General features: G+C 45.2%; 2 protein-coding genes across 3 annotated transcripts; both read right to left on the bottom strand.

Moving 5' to 3' along the window:
- Positions 1-4,256: 4,256 nt before the first annotated feature.
- Positions 4,257-11,282, bottom strand: RBM23 (RNA binding motif protein 23). The gene is made up of 14 exons (XM_090270290.1): positions 11,184-11,282; positions 9,746-9,825; positions 9,521-9,596; positions 8,864-8,967; positions 8,359-8,406; positions 8,053-8,226; positions 7,744-7,797; positions 7,470-7,587; positions 7,222-7,374; positions 6,998-7,135; positions 6,554-6,619; positions 4,869-5,064; positions 4,661-4,780; positions 4,257-4,569 (listed from the first exon to the last, which is right to left on the bottom strand). Exons 3-14 carry the CDS (start codon positions 9,584-9,586, stop codon positions 4,481-4,483), a joined length of 1,326 nt encoding a protein of 441 aa, XP_090126416.1. The 5' UTR covers positions 9,587-9,596; positions 9,746-9,825; positions 11,184-11,282; the 3' UTR covers positions 4,257-4,480.
- Positions 11,283-14,820: 3,538 nt separating this feature from the next.
- Positions 14,821-22,242, bottom strand: PRMT5 (protein arginine methyltransferase 5). 2 transcript variants are annotated; one of them, XM_090270289.1, is made up of 17 exons: positions 22,089-22,242; positions 21,339-21,457; positions 20,959-21,044; positions 20,659-20,793; positions 20,176-20,288; positions 19,978-20,027; positions 19,598-19,761; positions 18,710-18,871; positions 18,467-18,544; positions 18,313-18,371; positions 18,107-18,229; positions 17,845-18,020; positions 17,212-17,321; positions 16,872-16,965; positions 16,586-16,702; positions 16,314-16,378; positions 14,821-15,362 (listed from the first exon to the last, which is right to left on the bottom strand). In XM_090270289.1, exons 1-17 carry the CDS (start codon positions 22,196-22,198, stop codon positions 15,210-15,212), a joined length of 1,914 nt encoding a protein of 637 aa, XP_090126415.1. In that variant the 5' UTR covers positions 22,199-22,242; the 3' UTR covers positions 14,821-15,209. The 2 variants fall into 2 exon arrangements, with proteins under 2 accessions (XP_090126415.1, XP_090126414.1); XM_090270288.1 differs by having other exon boundaries at positions 22,003-22,157.
- Positions 22,243-22,411: the final 169 nt, after the last annotated feature.

Raw genomic sequence — 22,411 nt, 5'->3', positions numbered from 1 at the left:
TAAGATTAAGATCAAGGCATCTGAAGCTATACTGCCTGGATTGGAATCCTAAACTTGCTAACTTTGTAATTGTGGGACAAGTTATTTAACCTCTCTGGGTATCAGTTTCCTCTTTTACAAAGTAAATATAATAAAATAATCTACCTCAGAGGTTCACTGGCAGATGAAATGATTCAATATGTATAAAATGATTAGAACAGTGCCTAATCCCAAACAAATCCTGCATAAATGTTAACAGTTACCATTATACCACCTTCTACCACATCACTTTTCGGAGCCAGGATAGACTTTTCTAATTGTTCAAGTATTACTTCCTGAATTCCAATGTCAAGAACACAACAGTTTAAAGAAAAGGAAGGAACCCTGGCCGAGTAGCTCAGTTGATCAGAGCATTGTCCCTGATACACCAAGGCTGTGATACCCCCAGTCAGGGCACATACAAGAATCAACCAAGGAATACATAGATAAGTGGAATAACAAATTGATGTTTCTCTCCCCTCTCTCTAGAATCAATAAATTAAAAACATAAAATAAAAACAATTTAAAAGAAAAGGGAGGAAATGCCACTGCCTTAGAGAAGACAGAAGCATAAGCTATAAAACCAAAAGTCAGGTGAAAACCTCATTATGAATTGAGAACTAGTGAGGAAATCCCAACCATGCTGGGAAAGAACCTGGGTCACAGTCTTACCTCCGCCCCCCCCCCCTCGCCCCTCACGACTATGCTCAGGCAGCAGAGGTTGAGGGAGGTTTCTTTTACATTAGGCTGGGCTCAGAGGCTGTTTACTGCCCCCTTCTCTCCACTCCAACCACCCCCAATAAAGGGATGACTAAGCACTGAGTCATACACAGTGACACCCGGCTGTCACCCACTAGACACAATCACCTTATATAGGTTAAGATTAGAGAAGCTGTCTTTCTTCAATTTCACCATTGTTTCTGTCTCATCAAGAGGATGTATGAGGCAAGACCAAGAGGCAAGGAAGAACTGAGGTGAAAGGAGCCAAAGCACAGGAAGCCCAAAGCAGGTAGAAATGGAAACATAAAGAAACCAAACAGAGATGGGGGCCCATCTGAGGAGGGCAGGGAGGAAAGGTCTATGGCTATGTATAGTATGGAGGAGTTCAAGACTACCATGAGGAGGCCAGGTCCATAGTTTCTGGATGACTAACAAAAATGGTCTGCACTGTGCTTCTTAGGATGCATTAGCAGTCAAATCAATAAATATAGGGGGACTGGGCCATAGCCAGCTGCTCCTACCTAAAAATATTGCATCCTCCTTCCCTTCCCCAAGGTCCAGAGAACAAACTAGGATAGGGAAAGGGTGGGGGTGACAGCAAAAGAAACAGCAGCAGCAAGTGAGACTGCAGCAGCCTAGAAGAATCAAGAGTTAGTCCTGAGTCCCAGTTGTCTTATGCCACGAACAGGCTTCAAGTCCTTAATACTTCAGTGTTAAAAGCAACCCCAGGAGTTAACATAACCAAAAAGCCATCACTCTGCTTTAAAGTCTGAGAGCTGACAAATTAAAACCTAACAGCAATTATCCATATTTTTAGCAAGACAATAGTCTTAACATTCTGTTGCCATAGGGACCAGTAAAGAATGTAGGAGCCCCACAGAGCCCTGCCCCTGACCTCCTCCTCTTGGCTGGTTCCTAGCTGGTGAGCCAGGCTCTGATAAGGTTGCCTGTTATAAACCTCACAAAGCAGGCAGAGGAACTTGTGCCTCTCCTTTGGTAGGGCCATTCCTGGAGTACTCAGCTCTCTGGACGTCACTGGCCCAGGCAGAGCTATATATGGAAAGCAAGAGTTGAGATGACAGAAGACTTAAAGCCAGGAGTCCTGATGTATGATGCCCAAATCCCTTTGGATATTGGACTGTGAATTCTACTACAAACAGGCCTAAAGGCAGTATGGAGGCCAGTGCTAATGGTGAGCTTGGGAGGCTTCTCGGGTATTTCAGCTCCTCAAAATCATAAAACACCCCTAAAGGAAGGTGCAGAATGTGCTACTGTCACACTGCCACCTGGTGGAAAGACAAGATCTGTCCTTAGGCATAGAGATGGAGCCTGGAAGTCTGTTCAGTGAGCAGGTAGTTTTGGAGCTAGTTAAGATAACAGATTCAAGAGACAATGGGGCAGAGAGTGTAATGCAGATACAGATGGTGTATCTGTATACAGGTGTATGCATGCCTTTTGTCCTCCTTTCTAAAGGTTAGAGGCTCCCTGCTCCTCCTTTTCAACAAGACAGCTGCAACCCTGACACACAATGGTGAAGGTCAGTGAAGGGATTTGGCCATACTGGGCCTGGTAACCAAGGCTACTTTCAACTCTGGCAAAGTGGATATTATCGTCATCAATGACCCCTTCATTGACCTCAACTATATGGTCTAATGTTCCAGTATGAATCTACTCATGGCAAGTTCAAAGGCACAGTTAAGGCTGAGAATGGGAAATTTGTCATCAATGCGAAGTCCATCTTCCAGGAGCAAGAGTCCACCAACCATTATCAATGATGCTGGTGCTGAATATGTTGTGGAGTTCCTGGGTGTCTTCACAACCTTGGAGAAGGCTGGGGCTCACTTGAAAGATGCCTCCATGTTTGTGATGGTTGTGAACCATGACAAGTATGAAAACTCCCCTCAAGATGGTCAGCAATTCCTCCCACACCAACTGCTTGGCCTACCAGCCAATGTCATCCATGACAATTTTGGCATCACAGAGGGGCTCATAACCACAGTCCATGCCATCACTGCCACCCAGAAGGCTGTGGATGGCCCCTCTGGGAAGCTGTGGCATGATGGCTGAGAGGCAGCCCAGAACATCATCCTGGCTTCCACTGGTGATGCTAAGGCTGTGGGCAAGGTCACCCCAAACTGAACAGAAAGCTCACTGGCATGGCCGTGCCCCCACCCTCAATGTGTCTGCTGTAGATCTGACCTGCCACCTGGAGAAAGCTGCCAAATACAGTGAAGCAGGTATCTAAGGGCTCCTTTAAGAGTATTCTGAGCTATACGGAAGACCAGGTTGTATCCCACACAGTGACACCCACTCCTCCACCCTGATGCTGGGGCTGGCACTGACCTCAGTGACCACTTTGTTAAGTTCATTTCCTGGTATTACAGTGAATTTGGCTGCCTCTAAAGAATAAGAGCCCCCTGGACCATCAGCCCCAGTGAGAGGAAGAGGTGCTCTCAGCTGCTGGGGAGTCCCTGTCCCAAATTAATCTCCCAACACACTGAGAATCTCCTGACCTCCAGTTCCCATCCCGGACCTGCTGAAGGGGAGGGGCTTAGAGCCCTACCTTGTCATGCACCATCAATAAAGTTCACTGAACCCAGCCCATCCTCCAAAGGTTGAATAACATTAAAATAAAGAAAACACAAAGGCATTACAAATGTTTTATATCCCTAGAACCGTTCATGGTTTTGGCTCATTAGAAGTTAACATCAGACACACTGACTGAGACCACACACATATGGGCAGCAGCCGCCACAACAGAGGCTTGCCTTTTGTACAAAGTTTATATATATTTATGTACACAGACACAAGGGTATAAAATCCAGTGAGAAGGGCTCACTTGTGCCCAAGTAGGGGACAGGAGCAGCTTTAACAGCTGGGGTGGAGCCCACAGTAGAGGCACATGGGAAGTGGTGGAGAATAGCAGCCTCCCCACCATCCTCCCACCTTGGACCAAAGGAAGGACCTGGGAGAAAGGAGAACTATACAAAGGAAGATGGAAGGTACTGGAAAGGTACCCCATCTTTCGCTAAACTCCTGAATGCCCCTAAGACATCCAAAATGCCTGGCAGGATAGATAGTTTCTACGGCTCCCAGCAAGATGCTGAGCCCACAGTAATTCTGACCCCAAGCTGAGGTCTAAGGCAGGCTTTAAAATGCACATATATGTCCAAGCTATCTTCCATGGACCCTGCAGCAGCAAGTCAGCACCTTCAAGGTTCACCCCCCAAACTCCAAAGTCCTCTTGGAGCAGAGGGCTTAAGGATTTTTCCTTGACAAAATCGTAGGGTACAGGTATAGGGGAAAATAGAAAAGAAGTCAGCTCCTTCAGTTAATGCCCTATGGCCTTCCCAACGTAGGAATCAAGGAATCACTAAGAGGGGGTTGGAAAAGGCATTGAAGACCATCTCAGGAGACGATATACATGAAGAAACAGGTGTGCAATAATTCTGTTCTCTTCGACTAGTGGTTACTCAGAAATCTGGCCACAGGCAGGAGCTCTTGGTGTCTAAGGGTGGCCCCAATTCCCCTAGAGTTAATGTCCATGGCCTCAGGATGGCTTGGTCCACAAAATGGAGAGAAAGAGCTGTAGAAGGGTAGATGTGAGGAAGGGAATAGCAGGACCCAGAGGCACAGGGAGGCATTGTACTGTGCCACTGATTTACCTGGGGCAAGGAGAAGAGGTAAATGAAAGCCAGAGGAGGAAAATAACCAGTGACTAAAATGAGGAAGGTCCTGTGACTCACATGGTCTGGGGGGTAAAAAGGCTGGAAAGCTGGAAGCACTGGGAGGCGATTGCCTGAGAGGCGAGGTTCAGCACTGGACTCAGAGCTAGAACACAGAGGGGCAAAGTAAGTTAGTACAGAGCATTCCTTCTTTCCAGGCCCCAACCCTTCTCTCCCTTTCCCAAGTCCAAGTCTACCAGTAACAGCTGCTGGGTTTAAGGCCCCCAAGGGAACTGCTCCATTCAGCTGCAAGGCAGCAGCCTGTGCAGCAATGGCAGTGGCAGCAGCAGCTGTGGTTGGCAGCTGGATTCCAGAGCCTAAAAGGGAAAGAAAAGGTGCAGTTAAGTCCCAACCCCTGATCTATAATTCAACCCCATATTCTTCACTCTGCAGAGAAACTCTTACCTTCTACCAATTTGGTCATAAGCTGCAAACGTCCACCTGCTGATCCCAGATCCAGCTCCTGGTCTCCATCAGGAAAAGTAATGTCTGTGCCACCATCCAGTCGCTCAGTCACATGGCCAACCCTCATAGGTCGACCAGCAAGCTCAAAGCCATTCAACTGTTCCAGGGCTCGCCGGGCACACTCAGAGTCAGAGAACTATAAGAAACCCAGGCCAGATCAATAATCTCTTGGTCACAGACATGCTCTCAAAGCCCCATTAACACTCCTAGTCCTACTATCCCAGGAAAACTGCATGCTTGCTGCAGCACAAAATTTTCTTTCTCAAGGAATGTAATCTCAGATACTCCTAAAACTGTTCTCTGAAAGGGTCTTTTTCTAACTGACTCAATAGCAAACACTTTATAATATTCGAGCTCCACTAGAACCCAACAATGTAAAAAGCCTATTATCTGTAGGGAGCCTAGCCTGACAGGCTGTTTCACAAATGGACATATAAAATGGAAGTAAGACAGACTAAGAGCTCCTGGGCTCATTTATTTCAGCCTTTAAGACTATGAAGTTTCAGTTCTCAGTTAAGAACAGGGAATCTGGACCTCCAGAGCCCAGCCTTAGGAGGGAGCACATTCTGGTGTTGAAAGGAAGACTGCATCCAACCCCCACCTCACTGCAGGGCTGCCGACTCAGTGACCTGCTAGGCCTCTCCTCTCTTGTCCCTTTCAAAAGCATCAGCCTCAGCAGCCTGGCATAAAGAGGATTCCCAGTCTGCTGTTTAAGCGTCAAGGGTGTTAACACAGGGCACAAAGGCCCCACAGAAGCCTTTCCAAATCTGAGTCACACAGGGAGCTAGAAAAGGTACTTGCCACCAGGGCACCACAGCTGGCTTTGTTTACTCTGGTATTACCTGCCCTAGGGCCTGGCACATGGTACTGACAGTTCCTAGGCAGGTAGTGTAGGTGGCCTGCTTTTACTGGATATTTTTGAGGTGAGCAATTGTCATGGTGGAACACAACCTACCTCCCCTCTGCCCTGCAGGTAACTGTGGGGGTGTATGCTGCCTGGATTGAGCCCAGAAAATATCAGCTTCTATCAGACTTTGTGGCTGGCAGCCAGTCCTCAGCCTGGAGTCACATGGGGCTAGAAGAACCAGTTATGGGAATTGGAAACAATTTTGTTGGAGTGTCAGGAAAAGATGAGACCTGTACACTATCAGGTGGCCTCACTATTCTCCCTATAGCGGGATTTAAATATAAAGATACTTCTCCAGGAAAACCTGCTTCAAAGCACCAGCGGGAAGTATATAATTTCTTATTCCCAACCCATCATGAAAATACATCAAGTCTATAAATCATGTCTATAAAAGCCCATACCTAACCTCCCTCACACCCCCAATCTTTTAGCTAAGGCCTGGAATCATTACTATTACACAAAGAGCAAGTTGCAGCACCAGGGAAGGTAGCTGAACTCCTGGACACCCCCATACCAGGGCCACCAGTGTGTAGGAACAAAGCCAAGATCTCAAATAATGCACTCATCTCAAGGGGCAGAAGGCTAGTTCAAGCTTCAGGCACCAGGGTTTATGGGTCATTTAGACAGTTCCTAGAGGAGGAGGATGAAGCTAAGCTACAAAATCAGGCAAGTGGACAAACTCAAATTAAAATAAACAAGCTAAACACTAGAAACTTACTGTAATGAAACCATAACCTTTAGAGCGGCCTGTATCTGAATCCTTTATCAGGACGATATTATCAATCTGTAGAAGAGGGAGAAAGTATTAATAATTTTTTAGGTAACCCATGCCTTTCGCCTCTCCTACCCAGACAGCTCTAAATACTTCCAACTTTCTAGCCACAAATTACATCTCTCCAAGTCTTTTTAAAAAGAGATAAAGGCCATTTTCCCCCCAAAACACCTTTTCTGACTAATCCTACTTAATGTGGACCCCCTTATTTGATTTCATGGTGCTGACTCATTTGTCTACTGAACAGTCTGAACAGAGAAATGGAGCCTAACTCTCCCAGCATGGACCCATATGCAGTGGGTTAATCATGGCTAGACAGAATGAAGAGGAATATTCACCCTCCCCACTTTTCCCAATTCCATTCAGAGGCTTCCCTCATTTTCTACTCACTTTGCCAAACGGCTCAAAGATGCCCCGGAGCATGTCCTCAGTAATATTGAAGTGCAGGGAGCCCACATAGAGGCGCATTGGTCCACCACTGCCCTTCTGCAAGTTGTTGGCCATGGCGGCCAGTCGGTTTTTCTCAGCCTGAGGAAGAAGGAAATGATGGGTCAGATTCCCCCGCCTCCTACTTTCAAACCTAACTTCTCAAGTCAGTTTCTCAGGCTGCTCACCTGTGAGGCCTGTACAATGATAGGCACTCCCAGTAGCCGCTGCCCGGTCAACCCAATGGCCAGCGGCACAGACTGGATTTCACAAAATTCCACATAGGCAATGCCCTTAGAACGACGTGAGTTTCGATCTGAGATGATACGTACATCACGAACCTATCCAGGAGAAAAAGGAAACCCTTTTTGGGCATAAAGGGGGATGGACAGAAGATACAAACTACTCAGAAGAAAATTAAAGAGGGAAAGGTTACCTTGCCAATAGCAGAGAAAAAGTCTTCCAGGTCTCGAGGCCGAATGCGGGCAGCTAACTGCATACAGAAAACTGTTCGGGCATCACGCTCCTCAGGACTCAGATTATCAACTGGCTCCCTAAAGAATGAATAAAATTAGTTGACACCCCTCCACCCCAATACCTGGTCATCATTCTCCAGCTACCCTCAAGTACTATACATTCCTGAAGTTTGGCTCAAAGAACTTTTTATTCATACCATTTGATCCCTAAAAAAGTACTCATTATCAACTCACCTGACTGGGCTCTTCTCTCTGAAATGAGGACTCTTACTGTGCCCATACCTACACCTAAAGAATAGAAAATAACAAAAGTGAAAATTCTGTCACCCAACTTTATTCACACTGGTCCAATGCTGGGTCTCCCATCATGAGAAAACCAGATCCCACCACTTCATCTCACATGTGACTTCTTAATGCCACCCCTGCAGTAACTGGATCTCCTTGCTATCACAGTGGGACAGAAACATCCCCAGGCAGGGACCACAGCGCATGTGTTTTACCCAGATTACTGTACAAAGGTAAGCTTATGGCAAAAAAAGATACCCAGTGGCAAGTGGTGGACTCCTGTAGTGCACACGATCTTCACGACGCCAGTCCCGACTTCGAGACTCACTACTATGACGACGATCCCAGCTACAGCTGAGGGGACGACGCTGCCGATCTCGACTTCGGCTTCGACTATTTCTCCGTCTATACCGATCCCGGTCTCGACTACGACTACAGATAGAAACAACTATTTACTTTGTTAAAGAACCAACCAATCTCTTCTGGTCTTTGATGTACAGCTTTTGCTATTATCTTTCCATTTATAGTAATTCTCAAAACCCAACAGTCCCCAGAATGACTGACCTGCGCTTTCTATCTCTGCTTTTACTATGGCTCCGACTCCTCTTCTTCCTGTGAAAGAATGTAAATTCTTACTATTGCGAAGGTTTCCTTATCTCTCCCAAGTAAAAAGAATGACAGTATGGCCAGGGTGAAACAGAAAGCGGCAGAAGGACCAGAGCCCAGATGATCTGGCAGTACTTCCCAGTAACTGCACAAAATCAACTTACACATAGCCCTGGATGCTGTGAGGCATCAGAAACAGCCAAAGCTGATGTTTCCAAAGTAGGGGTCTTCTTGCTATCTTACTTAAAGAAAATGTATCAATGCTGGAACTGATCCACAAAACTACACTGAAAGCTTAAACTACATCATTAAACCAAGTCACTATTATTCCCAAGATCCAGTGAAGCCATTATTTAAAATCAGCAGTTTTAGAAGCAACTACCTCCCTGTTTTGGCTGTTTCCCAATGGACGGGGTTGTTTTCCTTCCTAAGTTGCCAACCCATTTCCTCACACCACACTCACCTGCTTGCCTCCCCAGTGGTGCTGCTCCCGTTGCCACTGTTGCTGGTGCTGCTGCTGGTATTGCTAGGATCAACCTTTTTAACCTCCTTCCTTTGCTGCTCATCCTGAGGGGTTCACCAAGAAAATGTCACAAAGTTTCAGGTGGCAGACACATAGATTTCATTGGGTACAGAAAGAACAAAAGTGGACAAGGAAAAACGCATATGAAATCAAAGCTCTCAATTATCTAACCAACTTTTAAGCACCTAGATCTCCTCACAAAGGGAATAAGAGAGGAAGGGAGAAAACTACCCAAAAGGAAGAGATCAGAGTAACAGATTTTGATGTCAAAACTTTAGCTATTCAACATCTATTTCTCAGGAGAGTGAGAAATCAGGTCTGAGGTGCACTGACTTTCTACTGTATTACTGAGAGCTATGAGCAAAGCACTCATTCCCACCACATTATGTGCCCCCTCCCATTTTGGAGGGCCCACTCTGAAAGCATGGCTCTTGAGTACGGGTCTCCAGCATAGCTTACTAAAAGACTATGCCTTTTATGAAAAGCCACTGTACACAATAAACAATCAGGAAAGAGGAGTCACAAAATGTTGAAACCAATGATCCACAACTGCTTTTTCTTATTAGCCCAGTTCCAGGAGTGAGGTGGGAATATTACCTCCTCTTTTTTATAAGGAGCTTCCAGCATGGCCTCAATAACTATATCAAAGTCATCAGATGCCATTGTAGCAGACCTGAAGAGAGGATATCAAAACATGAGAACTTCATTTATATTTTTCCTCCCCTTTCAGCACCCCACATTCCGACCTCCCTCCAAGAAACAGATTTTAGAATATCATTTTGCTTCATAAATTCCAAAGGGATCTTGCTGTCTGTTGCTTACCATAGGTTTAGTTTTGCACCTTACAGACCTGAACTATTTCTGCTTGATGGCTTAGAACAGGTCAAGGATCTAAAAGGAAGCTAGACAGAGACAAAATTTAATACAGACCCTGTCCTATCATGTGAAGAGAAAATACTGGTACTCAAAACTACCATTCACTTTACAAGAACACTAGGCCTCCATTCTACTGTTCAAAATCCTGAATAAATAATTGATTTAAACTTAAATCATAGAAATAAGCACGTTTCTAATAAAAAGGTAAGATGCAAGACTAAAAATTAGGATCACACACAAGCCATGGCTGGTGCGGCTCAGTGAACTGAGTGCCAACCTATGGACTGAAAGGTCACTGGTTCAATTCCCAGTCAGGGCACATGCCCGGGTTGCGGGCTAGGTCCCAAGTTGGGGGTGTGTGAGATAGGCAATTGATTGCTGTTTCTCTCCCTCTTTTTCTTCCTCCTTTCCTCTCTCTCTCTAAAAATAAAAATCTTAAAAAAAAAAAAAAAGAAATAAAGAAAAGGAAAGGCAAAGCAACACCAGAATAATGCAGATTTGTCCTAAGCTCTTTCCCACATCTCCCTCCCAAACATCAATAATTGGGGGGCTCATCATTAAACATTTTCTACACACTATCAACTAGAGTTTAGACAACTCAGAAAGATTAAGACAGGCTTAACCAATCCCACTTTGAAGCCCTTCTGTCTATAGACAGGCTGGGTGAGATTTCTTGCCTCCCCCATGCTAGCAAGCATCTTCCCCAAGTGTGTCCACCACAGGCCTGTTAAATAAGAAAACGAAAGATACTAAACAAAATCAACTAAAAAATTACTAGTTTGAAATTATCAGTATACACAATATGGATTACTCTCAAAATAATTACACTGAGTGAAAGAAATCAGACAAAAAAGAAGAGTATGTATTGTATGATTACATTTTTAAAAAAGATTTTATTTATTTTTAGAAAGAGGGGAAGGGAGGGAGAAAGAAAGGGAGAGAAACATCAATTGGTTGCCTCTTGCACATCCCCGGACCTGGGAATGGGCTGCAACCCAGGCATGCGCCCTGACCAGGACTCAAACCAGCAATCTTTCTTTTTGCGAGATGATGCCCAACCAACTAAGACACACCAGTCAGGGCTGTCTGATTACACTTATACAAAATTCTAGAAAATGCAAAATTAACCCTAGTGACAGAAGGCAGATCAGTGGTTGTCTAGGGATAAGAGTGGGTGGGGAGAAGCTAGGAGGAAAGAAGTACAAAAGGGCATAGAAAACTTTGGGGGTGATGGTTCATGGCTGAAACATCAAAACCCATCAAAAAATTATACACTTTAATGTGTACAATTTTGTATTGATTGTAACTCAATACCAACCCCCCCTCACAACAAATCTTAAGAATTTCTATGCTAGGAGGCTAATCAAAATCAAACGTTCCATACCCACAAAAGCTTTGTCTTCTTTAAAGCAGTTAATGCATCATCCAATGATGCTGTCCTTGTCACTCTCAGAATCCACAGCCCACCTGATGATTTAATAAACTAATATAAGTAACATAAGTTATATTAAAAATATGAAAACAATATAAAAAAGCAATATGAAAATAAGAGTAATCATTATACTTATAATTTATAATACCTAATATTGCTTTAGATATGTTATAGAGATAAAATTCTTTGAGCAAAACAATAAAAATTACTTGGAAACAATTTTAAAGCTTAAAATGGAAATCAAAACAAAATGAAATAGGTGTTTCTAAAAATCCAGTGAACTCAATTTCTCATAATAATAACACCTTACATTTGTCCTGGCTGGTGTGGCTCAGTGGATTGAGTGCTGGCCTGCGAACCAAAGGGTCGCTGGTTCGATTCCTGATTAGGGCACATGCCTGGGCTACAGGCCAGGTCCCCAACTAGGGGCGTACAAGAGGCAACCACACATTGATGTTTCTCTCCCTCTCTTTCTCAGTCCCTTCCCTCCTTCTCTAAAAATAATTAAAATGTTTAAAAAGAAAAAAATTACACCTTACATTTATTTAACAATCAAAGGTAATATATGCTATAGCCAGATATCAGGTCCAATGCACAGATTCACCAAATCCAAATGGAGGAGCTGACTTGTGAGTAGTCTTCTGACCCTACTCTAATGTTCTATCCATCATATTGGTTAGCTCTCTCTTGTGGTTTATCACTCAACTTTAAAGGAAAAAAAAGTACACAGCTTATTAAGATGCCTATTTTAAAGTATACTTACCTGGAGAATTAATGTTCAGATAGGTTTATCAAAAGAATCAGTCCCAATAGCCATACCTTATTGTGTATGTTTCAAAATACCAAGAATTAATCTAATTGTAATATATACTATTTGGCTTATTGTGGAAAAAGTTTTAAAAGTTTTTGATTCTCAAACTGTTCCTTTCAGTCATTTTGGCTGCCAAGTCTATACAAATTTTCTAAATGTCATAAAGTTTCTCTTATGTTTTACAGTCTGCTTTCTCTTCACTAAATGAAAGGCTTCTGATTTCAAGAATTGTTGAATGCGAGTACAGGGTTGGGGTAACAACACACACACAAAAAACTTTCACTTACATTAACACATGAACCCCCAATGATGGAGTGAAGTTTTCACTCAAGACTCAGAAACAAACAAATGAACTGATTTAGGCGTAAACATATACAACATGAGCACATTTTAACTTGCAATCTCACTGGGTTTAGTATAGCCTTCTGATATCCTAAAGGCATTAAAGTCCCAAACACTATGCATTTTCAGATTAGTAGTTTTCAAACTCTCTCTCTGTTCTAATTTATGGGTCAAAATCCATTCAATCCCATCCATTAAAACGCTACAGAACCTTCTTCCATCCCTGCTCCAAAACTACGTTAGGTGCCCAGAACTGTGGCAACGCCTGGACCCTCCCTATCATAATAGCATAGTTAAGACCCAAGCCAGAGTTTAGGACCCACTGCTGCAGGGCAGTGAGTGAAGAACACTGTCAGCCCAGTTCAGGCAGAATTCACCAAATGCTGGAGTCCCAACGGTGATGGTAGCGCCATCTCCTGAGTCGGGTCACTGAGCGGGCACAAACATCTCCAAATTGAAGGCAGCTTAATTAAGAACAATGAGGAAGATAAAAACATTCTCCATGATGTGTAACAAGCCAACGCTACGCTTAAAAAAATGGTCCTATAAACCACCTCTGCGAGGGCCAGTGTCCTAACGCTAAAAGCCTCACATGTGGCCTCAGTATACTCCTCTTCCGCTACGGAGAGTGAAAAGCCCACAGAGACCAACATACTGAAATGAGTCTTCCAGAAACTTAAGATTGAGGGAAAACTCTCAATTCCCTCATCTCTCTGAGTGGTGACATTAGGGGCCGAAAACCGATCCTACGTGTTCTCTCAGACAGCGATGGGTCGATGCTCTCTTCCTAGTATACCCGATTCTAAACATCAGGGCTGCGGGGACACAGCAAGAAAGAGATCGGAGTCACTGGGATCCTTGATACAACGTCTTCATGAGTAACAGATATAGCCACGATCCTCCAAATCCTGCCAGTGGACTACATTTAGGTAACAAACACTTCTAAATCAAAGAAAACTATTATTTTTATTTTTAAGTTTGCCTGATTCTGCTCTTGACGCCATTTTCTGCCAGTGACGTCAAGGGCAGGCGCCGTGCGGCAACGTCACGCATAGGTGACGTCGCGAGGAAACTGGGTTTCGGGGTTTCTCACCAGTTTAGGGCCCCCGCAGGGGGGGGTTCCCAGTCTACTCCGTTCCTTCGGGTTTGTTAGGAGGCGCGAAGCACGGAAGTCTTCCAGAGTCTCTGAAGTGAAAGCACCACTGCAGCCTGACTGCTCTTCCCGCAAAATGGCGGTAACTCCTCTGTCTTCCAGAATTTTCTCCAATCTGCGCAGGCGCCTAAACATTCAGGCGGTGGAACTAACCTCACTGGTTTCGCGGCCGCAGTCCAAAGTACAGATTTTCATTGGCTAAAATCCTAACCATAGGTGGAGCCAAACTCAATGTTTCTGAGCAACCACCAACTTTCCATTGATTGGCTAACCTCTCCAAGACTTCCGGAAAGTGGAAGAGCCCTCAAGCAGCCGCCCATGGCTCTCATTGGTTAAGTGACTTACGGTAGGCGGGGAAGCCGGGCAGAAAACAAGAGGCAAGGGCCCTCCTACCTCGCTCTCCTGGCTTCCGCTATTTCACTGCCCTGGCGGAGACGAGGATGTATAGATGTTCTTGGCTGCCCCTATGTATTTCCCAATGGGGTTACGTCGCTCTCAGTACAGCTTTGTGGAGAGCGACTGCGTTTACTTCACTTGGAGAAAGGTGCTCGACTCCACGTCCCCATTCTGAGCCCTCTGTCGACACAACCCTCCCAAATGCCTCCTGCCCTCAGAGCTTGGGACCTGGGAAACTGAAGTCTTGTCACAGATGTCTTGTCCTACAGCTCACATACCATCCTGCAAAGATAAACCTGAAACACTTTCTCAGGTGACCCCTTCCAGCAGTACTCAACCTTCTAACCAGAAAGGGATAGAACTTAAGTCCACCCTCTGATCACAAGACTTCCAAAAAGTTAGCTGGTTCTAACAGAGAGCGCCAGGGTCAGAGGACCTATGTTTCACCCTGGATTTGAATACTTTGTATTATTGTACCAATTTCAAATACCTCCTCTATAAAATGAAGAATTGGACTAGATGATCTCTTAGGATCCTAACACTATGATTTTATTCAAACAAAATAGGTAGCTTCTAGGTGGAGATGCCTGGATGGCTTTCTCTCCCAAGAGGTAACAAAACAGTTCAGGAAGGTGGAAGGAAAGCTGGCTTTATATACCCTATCTTTTTCCATGGTGGCAAATTATGCCTCCTCCCCAGACAAAAGCCTAATTACAGATCTTAATGGACCTCTCTGTAGCTAGTCAGAAAGGCCTATACCCAGGAGTCTAAGTCACCACTAAGCTCCCCAATAAAGGTAGGCCCCTTTGGGTATTGGATAAGAGCACAGATCTGAATATGCCAAGGTGTAAGTAAGGCGTGGGAAAGCAGAGGCAGAGGGAACAGGGTTGGACCAGGAAAGGCCATAACTTCATTTTATTTGTACTTCTTCCCACACAAAACCATCAAAACAGGAAAAGATATGGGCAGAGAAAGGGCTGAAAATGTGTTCAACCTGCACGTTCTTAGGGCTATTCCAGGGAGTGCTTCAGGCTGAGTGCCAGTTAGAGTAGCTTCAGAGTTAGCACTAATTCCTCATGCCTTGGCCTGAAGTCTTCACAAATTGGTGGCTTCAGCCTGCAATTAATTCTCCTTTGCCCACCTTGATGTAAGGCAGGAAAGCAGACCGAAATGCTCCTCTCTGAAGGGCAGAGGGAATCACAGACCATGGATGTTCTGCACCTTCTGTGCTATTGGAACAGAACCTGAAGCTGCTTCCAGACATTTGCAGGCAGGGCTAGAGGCCAATGGTGTATGAACGGCCTGTGGGATTGTGAATAGCAGAACAGACTGGTGCTGTCACAGCCCACTCATACCACACCTTCTTGGAATTGCTGCATCGCCAGAAACGCACACAGATGGTCTGGCCTTCACGCACTGTAATGGGCTGCTGTAAGAAGAAAGACAAGAGTTTTAGGGCGGAGCTAATGAATTATATGTTGCAATGTATTGAGTGTGGAGATAAAATGATAAAACATGACAGTCCCAACCCTCATGAAGTTTATTTGAAGTCCATCAGAACAAATAACCAGAACTGAAGTCAGACATTAAACAAATAATCTAAAATGTGATCAGTGCTGTGGCATGTACAGGGTGCTACAAAAGCACCTATGAAAGGGAACAGTAACTTATTCTAGATGGTCAGAGTTTCTGACAACAGCATGTATATAAGGAGACCTGAAAATAAGCTGGCTGCATGAAGAGGTAAGCAAAGAATTTTACAGGCATAGGAAAAAGATATGAAAACCTGAGGCTGGAAAGAAGATGAGTGTTAGAAGAACCAAAACCCAGTCCACTGGATTGAAGCAATGTAATCCAAGGGGACAGTAGCCGAAAAGGCAGACCAAGTCTTACAAGCAATGCTCTGGATTTTGACCGTTACCATAAAAACAATGGGAAGGGTTATAAGCAGGAGAAAGAAAGGATAAGATTTGAGTTTTAAAAATTTTATTTTTTTTAGAGACAGGGGAAGGAAGAGAGAAAGAGGGGGAGAGAAACATCAATGTGCAAGAGAAACATCAATCAGTTGCCTCTCATATGTCCCTAACCAGGAATCGAACTGGCAACCTTTTGGTTCACAGGCCAGTGCTCAATCCACTGAGCCACCAGCCAGGGCAGATTTGAATTTTTGAAGGATGACTCTTACTCATGGTAGAAAATAGAAGAGCAGCTAGAGATGTGGGGAAGCCAGGAAGAAGGCCACTGTGGATATGCCAACATCTACAACTGGGATCCAAGCATGTGAGAGTACCAGTAGGACATGGGTCAGAGCCAAGCATCACCTAAAACCCAAGAGCTGAAGTTACTTCTTAACCTGTGTAGTTTTAAAGGCAATTCCTACCTTTATGGGGAAGAAGATGGGAAACCATGAGAACATCCCAGGAGAATGAGTCTCTGGACGGATACCTATGTGGAAAAAATGATAAAAAAATTGAGGTCTCCATGACTGCTTTTTGACTAGGTTGAGGAATCTTTTGGATTACTTTAAAACACATAATCAAAGATCCCCATTCACTGACTCCTGGGCTCCCCATGATTCTAAATGAAGCACATACAGAAGCTGCCCAGGTAGCACATGCTCACACCCCACCATCCACTGCCCCCGACACTTACTCAGAGTGATGTCTTGATAAAGCACAGTCTCAAAGTAGCCTGCAAAGCCATGCAGCACTGTGTTCACCTCCACAGGAAACTCCAAGGTAGAATAGCGGTTGTTGTCAATCATAGGATCTGTCAGGGAAGAGTTGTGTAGGTGACAAAGAGCCAGAAGTCCAAGACAACTTAATAAAGCATGAGCAAGAACAGAAGAAGCCTAGACAAGGCAGACCCAGGGGAGCAAGGGAAAAAAACAGGAGGGCGAGTTCCTACCCACCCAGAAGACAGACATGCAGGAACCCACCTCTGTTGGGATGGCTGAAGGTAAAACAGGGTTGAGGAGGAGACAGCTGGTGGAAGTTGTGCAGCCGTACAACATAAGGCATCTCAAACTGGGCCTGACCCAAGAGACAAGAGAGCAAGAGCTGGAGAAGATAGGCAGACACCTACTTCTTCAAGGAAAGAAGTTCAAGCCTCAGGGATACAGAAAAGAATGAAAACAAACTTTCACTTCAACCACTTTTCCATATCCCCAACTCCTCCTCCACCTCTCCATCTTCTGCAGAGGAATAAAATAATTGGTGCTAATAGAGAAAAAGGAAAAACTAAACAGAGATGTCCTCCAGAAGAGGGTGGCTCTTTACCTCAGGGTCACGGTCCTTTTCCCGACAGGCTCGGACCTCATTGTACAGCTTAGAGGAAGAGATGGGAGCCAGAAAGGAGGTGTACTCCCCAGGGATGCTCACGCCACCATCTGAGTGCAGGAGGGCCACATTAGTTTCCAGGGCATGCAAATGCTATATCAGTACTAACTGAATGCTCGAACCTCATACATCCAAACAGGCAGCTCTATGATGTCATATTCTTAAGCCAACCTATTCCCAACTCCTGTCATGAGAGATTCCACTTCCAGGTTAATTTACAGTCACACAAGATTAAAACTGGAAGGAACCTAAGACATTCTAATGAACTGCTTAACTTGTGCGAGGTCATAAAGCTCTTTGAGATCTTAATGAAAGCTAAGCCCAAGGTACATATCAGAGCAGCTCAAGGAGTCCACAGACCTCATATTAAGAGTCTCTGCTCATTTTATAGAGGTGAACACAAACGTTCAGAGAGATTACCTCATTTCCTCAGAGCACTGACCCAAGTCCAACTCTCCTTCCCCTAAACATTCCTAGGCTGCTGTCTACCCAATCCCTCCACCCTGCAACCCCCATAGCTTTCCCAGATGATAATTCAATCCCCTTACTCAGTACACCCCAACCTGGAGGCACCTTTTAGGAAGTGCTGGGCTCCATCCAGGCACTCAGGTGACAGTTCATTATCAGCAAAGGAGCCCAGAAGCTCACTGACAATGATGTCTGCTTTCTCTGGAGCCACCCATTCCCGCATGTCTGATGAGACTACTGTCACCTGGCTTCCCCATTCTTCAAACTGCCAGTTCTCTAGCCTAAAACAGAGATGATACAAGTGAGGACACTAATAAGAAAAACTGACACTGGAGACAAACTTTCCAGCAAGAGGGTTGCTACTCACGTCACCACAGCATTAGGGTTCTTCTCCACGGCATACAGCTTTATCCGCCGGTCAGCCTGCTTGGCTGCCCGCAGGGAAGCATTCACCAGGGGACCTCGGCCTGCTCCCAGTACCATCAGCACCCTAAGAGATGGACAGAGGTCAGCTGACTCAGTATAGAGAGAAATAGGCATACAAATCTCTGGGATTATGTGGAGAGTACTCACTGAACATTGGTGTCCTTCTCTTCATCTGGCACTCGGTCTAACAGACATTTATAGATGGCCTGGGGGAAGGAGAGAAGACCTCATGGCTATATTCCCATCTTCACCTAGGTCATTCCAGCTCTGTGCCTGACCCAATCTGGGACCCACACTGTACCTGCTGGTATTGAGAGTATTTAATGGGGTCCTTTTCAAACACTTCATATGTCTGAGATTCCAGATTGTCCATCAGTGGCTAATGAAAGAGGAAACAGGCAAAGTAAGTTAGTCAGTTCCTGGCAAGGGCAATGTACCAGAATATCAAAACCTGAGTTTTGGGAGAATTTTAGAACACCTATTCTCAACAGACATTCCCCAACCCACCACCAACCTCCCTTCTCTCAGTGCACTCTAGACCTACCTGGAGTGGGGACTGCAGATAGTCTTCATAGCCCTTGGCAAAGAGTTCATAGGCATTGGGTGGAGGGCGGTTCTGGCTCAAGTATTCCAAGTACTGGAGGTAGGAGCAAAACTCCTTCTCTGAGTGGTGGTTGGTTCCTGTGATGATGAACTGCACCTCCAACTGTGAGAGAAGTGAGACCATCAGAGACAGTCCTTATGCCAAGGCTCTGGGATATTACTGTGGCTTATGGCCAAAGAATCCTAGCATAAAACAAGGCCACACCCAGCAGTTCTCCAAATACCAACAAAAGCAGCATAACACTTCAATGATCTTAACGTATAGAACCCTCCTATGCCATATAAACATCAGCCTGGTTCAAAGGGCCCCATGGATCCTTGCTGTAACTTAACTGAAACCTTCTGCAAAGTTCTCATGAAATCTAGTAACTTAAAAAAAACTTTTTAATGTATTGATTTTAGGAAGAAAGGAAGAGAGAGGTAGGAAGAAGGGTGAGAGGGGCCAGGGAGAGAGGGAGAAAGAAAAAGAGAGAAAGAGAGAGGGTGAGGAAGGCAGAGATAGAAATATTGATTTGTTGTTCCACTTATTCATGCAATCACTGGTTGATTCTTGTATGTGCCCTGACCAGGGATCAAACCCACAACCTTGGCATATTGGAATGATTCTAACCAACTGAGCTACTCAGCCATGGCAGCCTGGTAACTTTTTAAATGTTTCTGGGGCTCCTACTGCCATCTGCCTTTTTCTTCTCAAGCCCCCCAACTTTGCTGAAGTAGTTCAGAAACCAGAGAGAAGAAGAGTCAGCCCCAAAGGAAAAGAAGCATCACACATATGAAAATAAGGTAAAAGGATTAGCTGGAGTACCTTTAGAACCCTTCCACCACTCACCTTGAGCAGCCGGAAGATGAGCCTCTGGTGCATCTTAGAAAGAACAGGAAATCCCTTCTTATTTGTCAGGAAAATGCTGGTGGGGAGAATGGCTGCTTTGATGGGCTCTCCTAGCCAACGATCAATGACATGATTAGATGGGAGGTCGGCCCCTATTTCAAGAGCTAAACAAGGGAAAAGAAAGACCTGTCAACTACCGCTAGGCAAAAAGGCTTTTCTTGCTCTTTTGTGCAAGATCTGTTTACTCCTTAAAAGCAAGGCAGACTGAGGCACAGAACAATAGGAAAACTGCCCAGCAGCCAAGTATACATGAAACTCCTGACTTATAGTCAAAGGAAGTCAGAGAAGGAATACCTATCCTAGGACCCTCACAGACTTACCCACTGCAATCCTCTTGCTATAATCACACAAGGTCCGGAAATTGTGCCACCTGTCCAAAATCGAATGCAGAAAAATACAGTCAAATATGTACGGCCCATCAATCACCACAGCTCAAGGAGAAGGTCCTATAGGTTTCACCCTGTATACTTCCCTTCACCCTACCCTTTGCCCTGGTACAGCAGCAAAAGAAGACATACCACATCCATGTCTTCTCCTCTCCACTGTACTCCTCTGTGTGAGCATTTGGTGCATTCTCAATTACATCATCTCTCAGGTCCTCTGGTGCCACCAAGGGTACTCGCATCCAGAACTGTAGATGAATAAGTACCCTATTTAGAACTCATTGGGTCCAGAAAACTCCCTTCAATTAAAAGACCATGCTCCAGATCTCAGGTTAATCCCTTCACTTGCTTTTGCCAAATTTGTGATTATATGTACATGTACACGTTATCTTGAGTACATCCTTACATAAATATTGGCCTTGTCCTTAATTTCAATTCTAAGTTTCTGGGAGTAATTGTATAATCTTATAAATCTCTGCTCACCACTTTTATACAGGGGCAGGCAGTACTACATTTCAGTTCTGCCAAATGCACCCTTTACTGAATGGCTAGAAAGAAGGTAAGAAGCACACTGGGACTACCATAATATGCAGTAGGAAAGGAGGCCCATAGCCATACCATGGATGAGTGGTGGCCAGTGTGGATGTGGTTGGTCAAAACTCTGGCCAGGTTTGTGTTATCTTCCTGATTTAGGGGCAGCAAGAAAGCTGGAAGGCCCAAATATGCTCCAAAATTCAGCTCCTGTAACATGGCCTGGAATGGAGATCAAGAGAAAAAGATTAAGAGCTAGCAACCCAAAAAACTTTAATTGCATATCTGAATTACTGAGTTATGGGGTGGAAAAACTGCTCTCCCCACCCAGCTTGCTTACAGACCTGATCTTTAGAAAGACCCAGTAGAGAAGTCAAATAGCCTTACCGCCTCAGAGTTCCTGCGGATCTTCTCCACTTTTGAGTCTGGACGAATCCATGGAGAGAGCTTTCCCACAATTAACGTATTCCAGTCTGCACTCCCCCACCCAAGATAAGACAAAGATTGAATGAGGTTAGGCACTGTACTCATTCACTTTCTAGTTCTTAACAGGGAATAGAGATGAGAGACAAAGACTTTCTATCACAGATATGGGATAGCCTAATGCAAATTAGGAAACTAAGGCTTTTAGGAGGTAAGCAAGAAAAGAGTTATCTATATCCCAGGTGACTAATCAATATATCTAAGCCAGGAAAGAATGAGGACAGTGATAAAGCAGACGTTCTTACTGCCTCTAATAATTAAGGGGTATATGGGATGGTCCCTACCCCTTCCTGACAGCAGTAGATCTGATCGTGTCTGGGGGCCCGGTCGATTCTTAGCAGGTTCCTGAGTGAATTCCCTCTTGAAACGCGGGTGGAAGACAGGCATGCAGAGGAAATCAAACCTACAACCGCGACAGACCCAGAGTCGTCATGTAAAGAGCAGCAGTGCCCAGAGATCCAAACAACTGGATTAAACTAGCTGGATTCTGCACAACCCTTTCAGCTGCCACCATCAGTCAACGAACTGGACTGCTGAATTCAGCCCACCTTGGGATATATCACTTCCGCTGCACTGTGCCTCAATTTCTCCACAACACATAGCCATGGAAAAGATGAGTAAGGAGAAAAAATGAAAATCCACACCAAGTGGATTTTCTACTCTGCTGCCACTGGCTTTCCAGAACTGTCACATCCAGATCTGCCCATGCTTCCCCCTTAAAGGTTTATCTCTCCTCTCCCTAGGCCCCTAACACTTCCTCCCACTTTCAGACAATAATTTCGCTTTCCAGGGCCCTGGAGGTCTGTACGCTTCTTTCTAGTTTACCTGACAACTGCCCCGACTTCTGGGCTCAGTGACCAAACGCCCCCCAATAAGTTTTTTTTCTAACATTCCAGGGCCCGAGGCTTCCCCCACCACCCCCCATCTGATCTCCTTCGACCCCCTCACCCCTGCCTCTCGGTGATGACTAATCTGTCCCTCTCCGTCCTCGAGTTCGGACCCCGCATTCCATCCGCGGAGGTCCGGACCCTCACCCCTGCTTGGCCACAGCCCCCAGCGTGTCAGCTATTTCGGGGACGCAATTCAGGTCCCTGCCGCTGGACACGCGGCTCCCACCGGCAGCACCAACCGCCATCGCCGCCATCTTTCCCCTCGTCCTCTCTACGCCGGGATTCCTTAATACTAGCAGCCAATCACAAAGCCAGGGAAAAAAAGCCCCCGGAAGGCGGGACGAGTCGCCCTAACAACCAGAGCGTCTTTCCCGGTTCCAGGTTGGCCTTCCCGCCAATCTGCGGGCTGTACAATGACGTACGGCGTGACTCCGGAAGATCGACCAATCTTAGGGTCTGGTTCTTGA

The sequence above is a fragment of the Furipterus horrens genome, unplaced genomic scaffold (genome assembly GCF_987537825.1).
Source record: "Furipterus horrens unplaced genomic scaffold, mFurHor1.1.pri manual_scaffold_3, whole genome shotgun sequence".
Classification (NCBI taxonomy): Eukaryota; Metazoa; Chordata; class Mammalia; order Chiroptera; family Furipteridae; genus Furipterus; species Furipterus horrens.
Note: the sequence above shows the minus strand (reverse complement) of the source record. Positions and strands in the feature narration are given on the sequence as shown.

What these genes read in the sequence shown, in the direction of transcription:
- RBM23 (XM_090270290.1), bottom strand. Translation starts at nt 9,586, where the DNA reads ATGGCATCTGATGACTTTGATATAGTTATTGAGGCCATGCTGGAAGCT. An exon ending in ACCACTGGGGAGGCAAGCAG is followed by an intron (nt 8,407 to 8,863) that starts GTGAGTGTGGTG and finishes ATTCTTTCACAG; the next exon opens with GAAGAAGAGGAGTCGGAGCC. An exon ending in TATGACCAAATTGGTAGAAG is followed by an intron (nt 4,781 to 4,868) that starts GTAAGAGTTTCT and finishes TTTCCCTTTTAG; the next exon opens with GCTCTGGAATCCAGCTGCCA.
- PRMT5 (XM_090270289.1), bottom strand. Translation starts at nt 22,198, where the DNA reads ATGGCGGCGATGGCGGTTGGTGCTGCCGGTGGGAGCCGCGTGTCCAGC. An exon ending in TCTACTGCTGTCAGGAAGGG is followed by an intron (nt 21,045 to 21,338) that starts GTAGGGACCATC and finishes GGGGGAGTGCAG; the next exon opens with ACTGGAATACGTTAATTGTG. An exon ending in CTGGCCACCACTCATCCATG is followed by an intron (nt 20,289 to 20,658) that starts GTATGGCTATGG and finishes ATTCATCTACAG; the next exon opens with TTCTGGATGCGAGTACCCTT.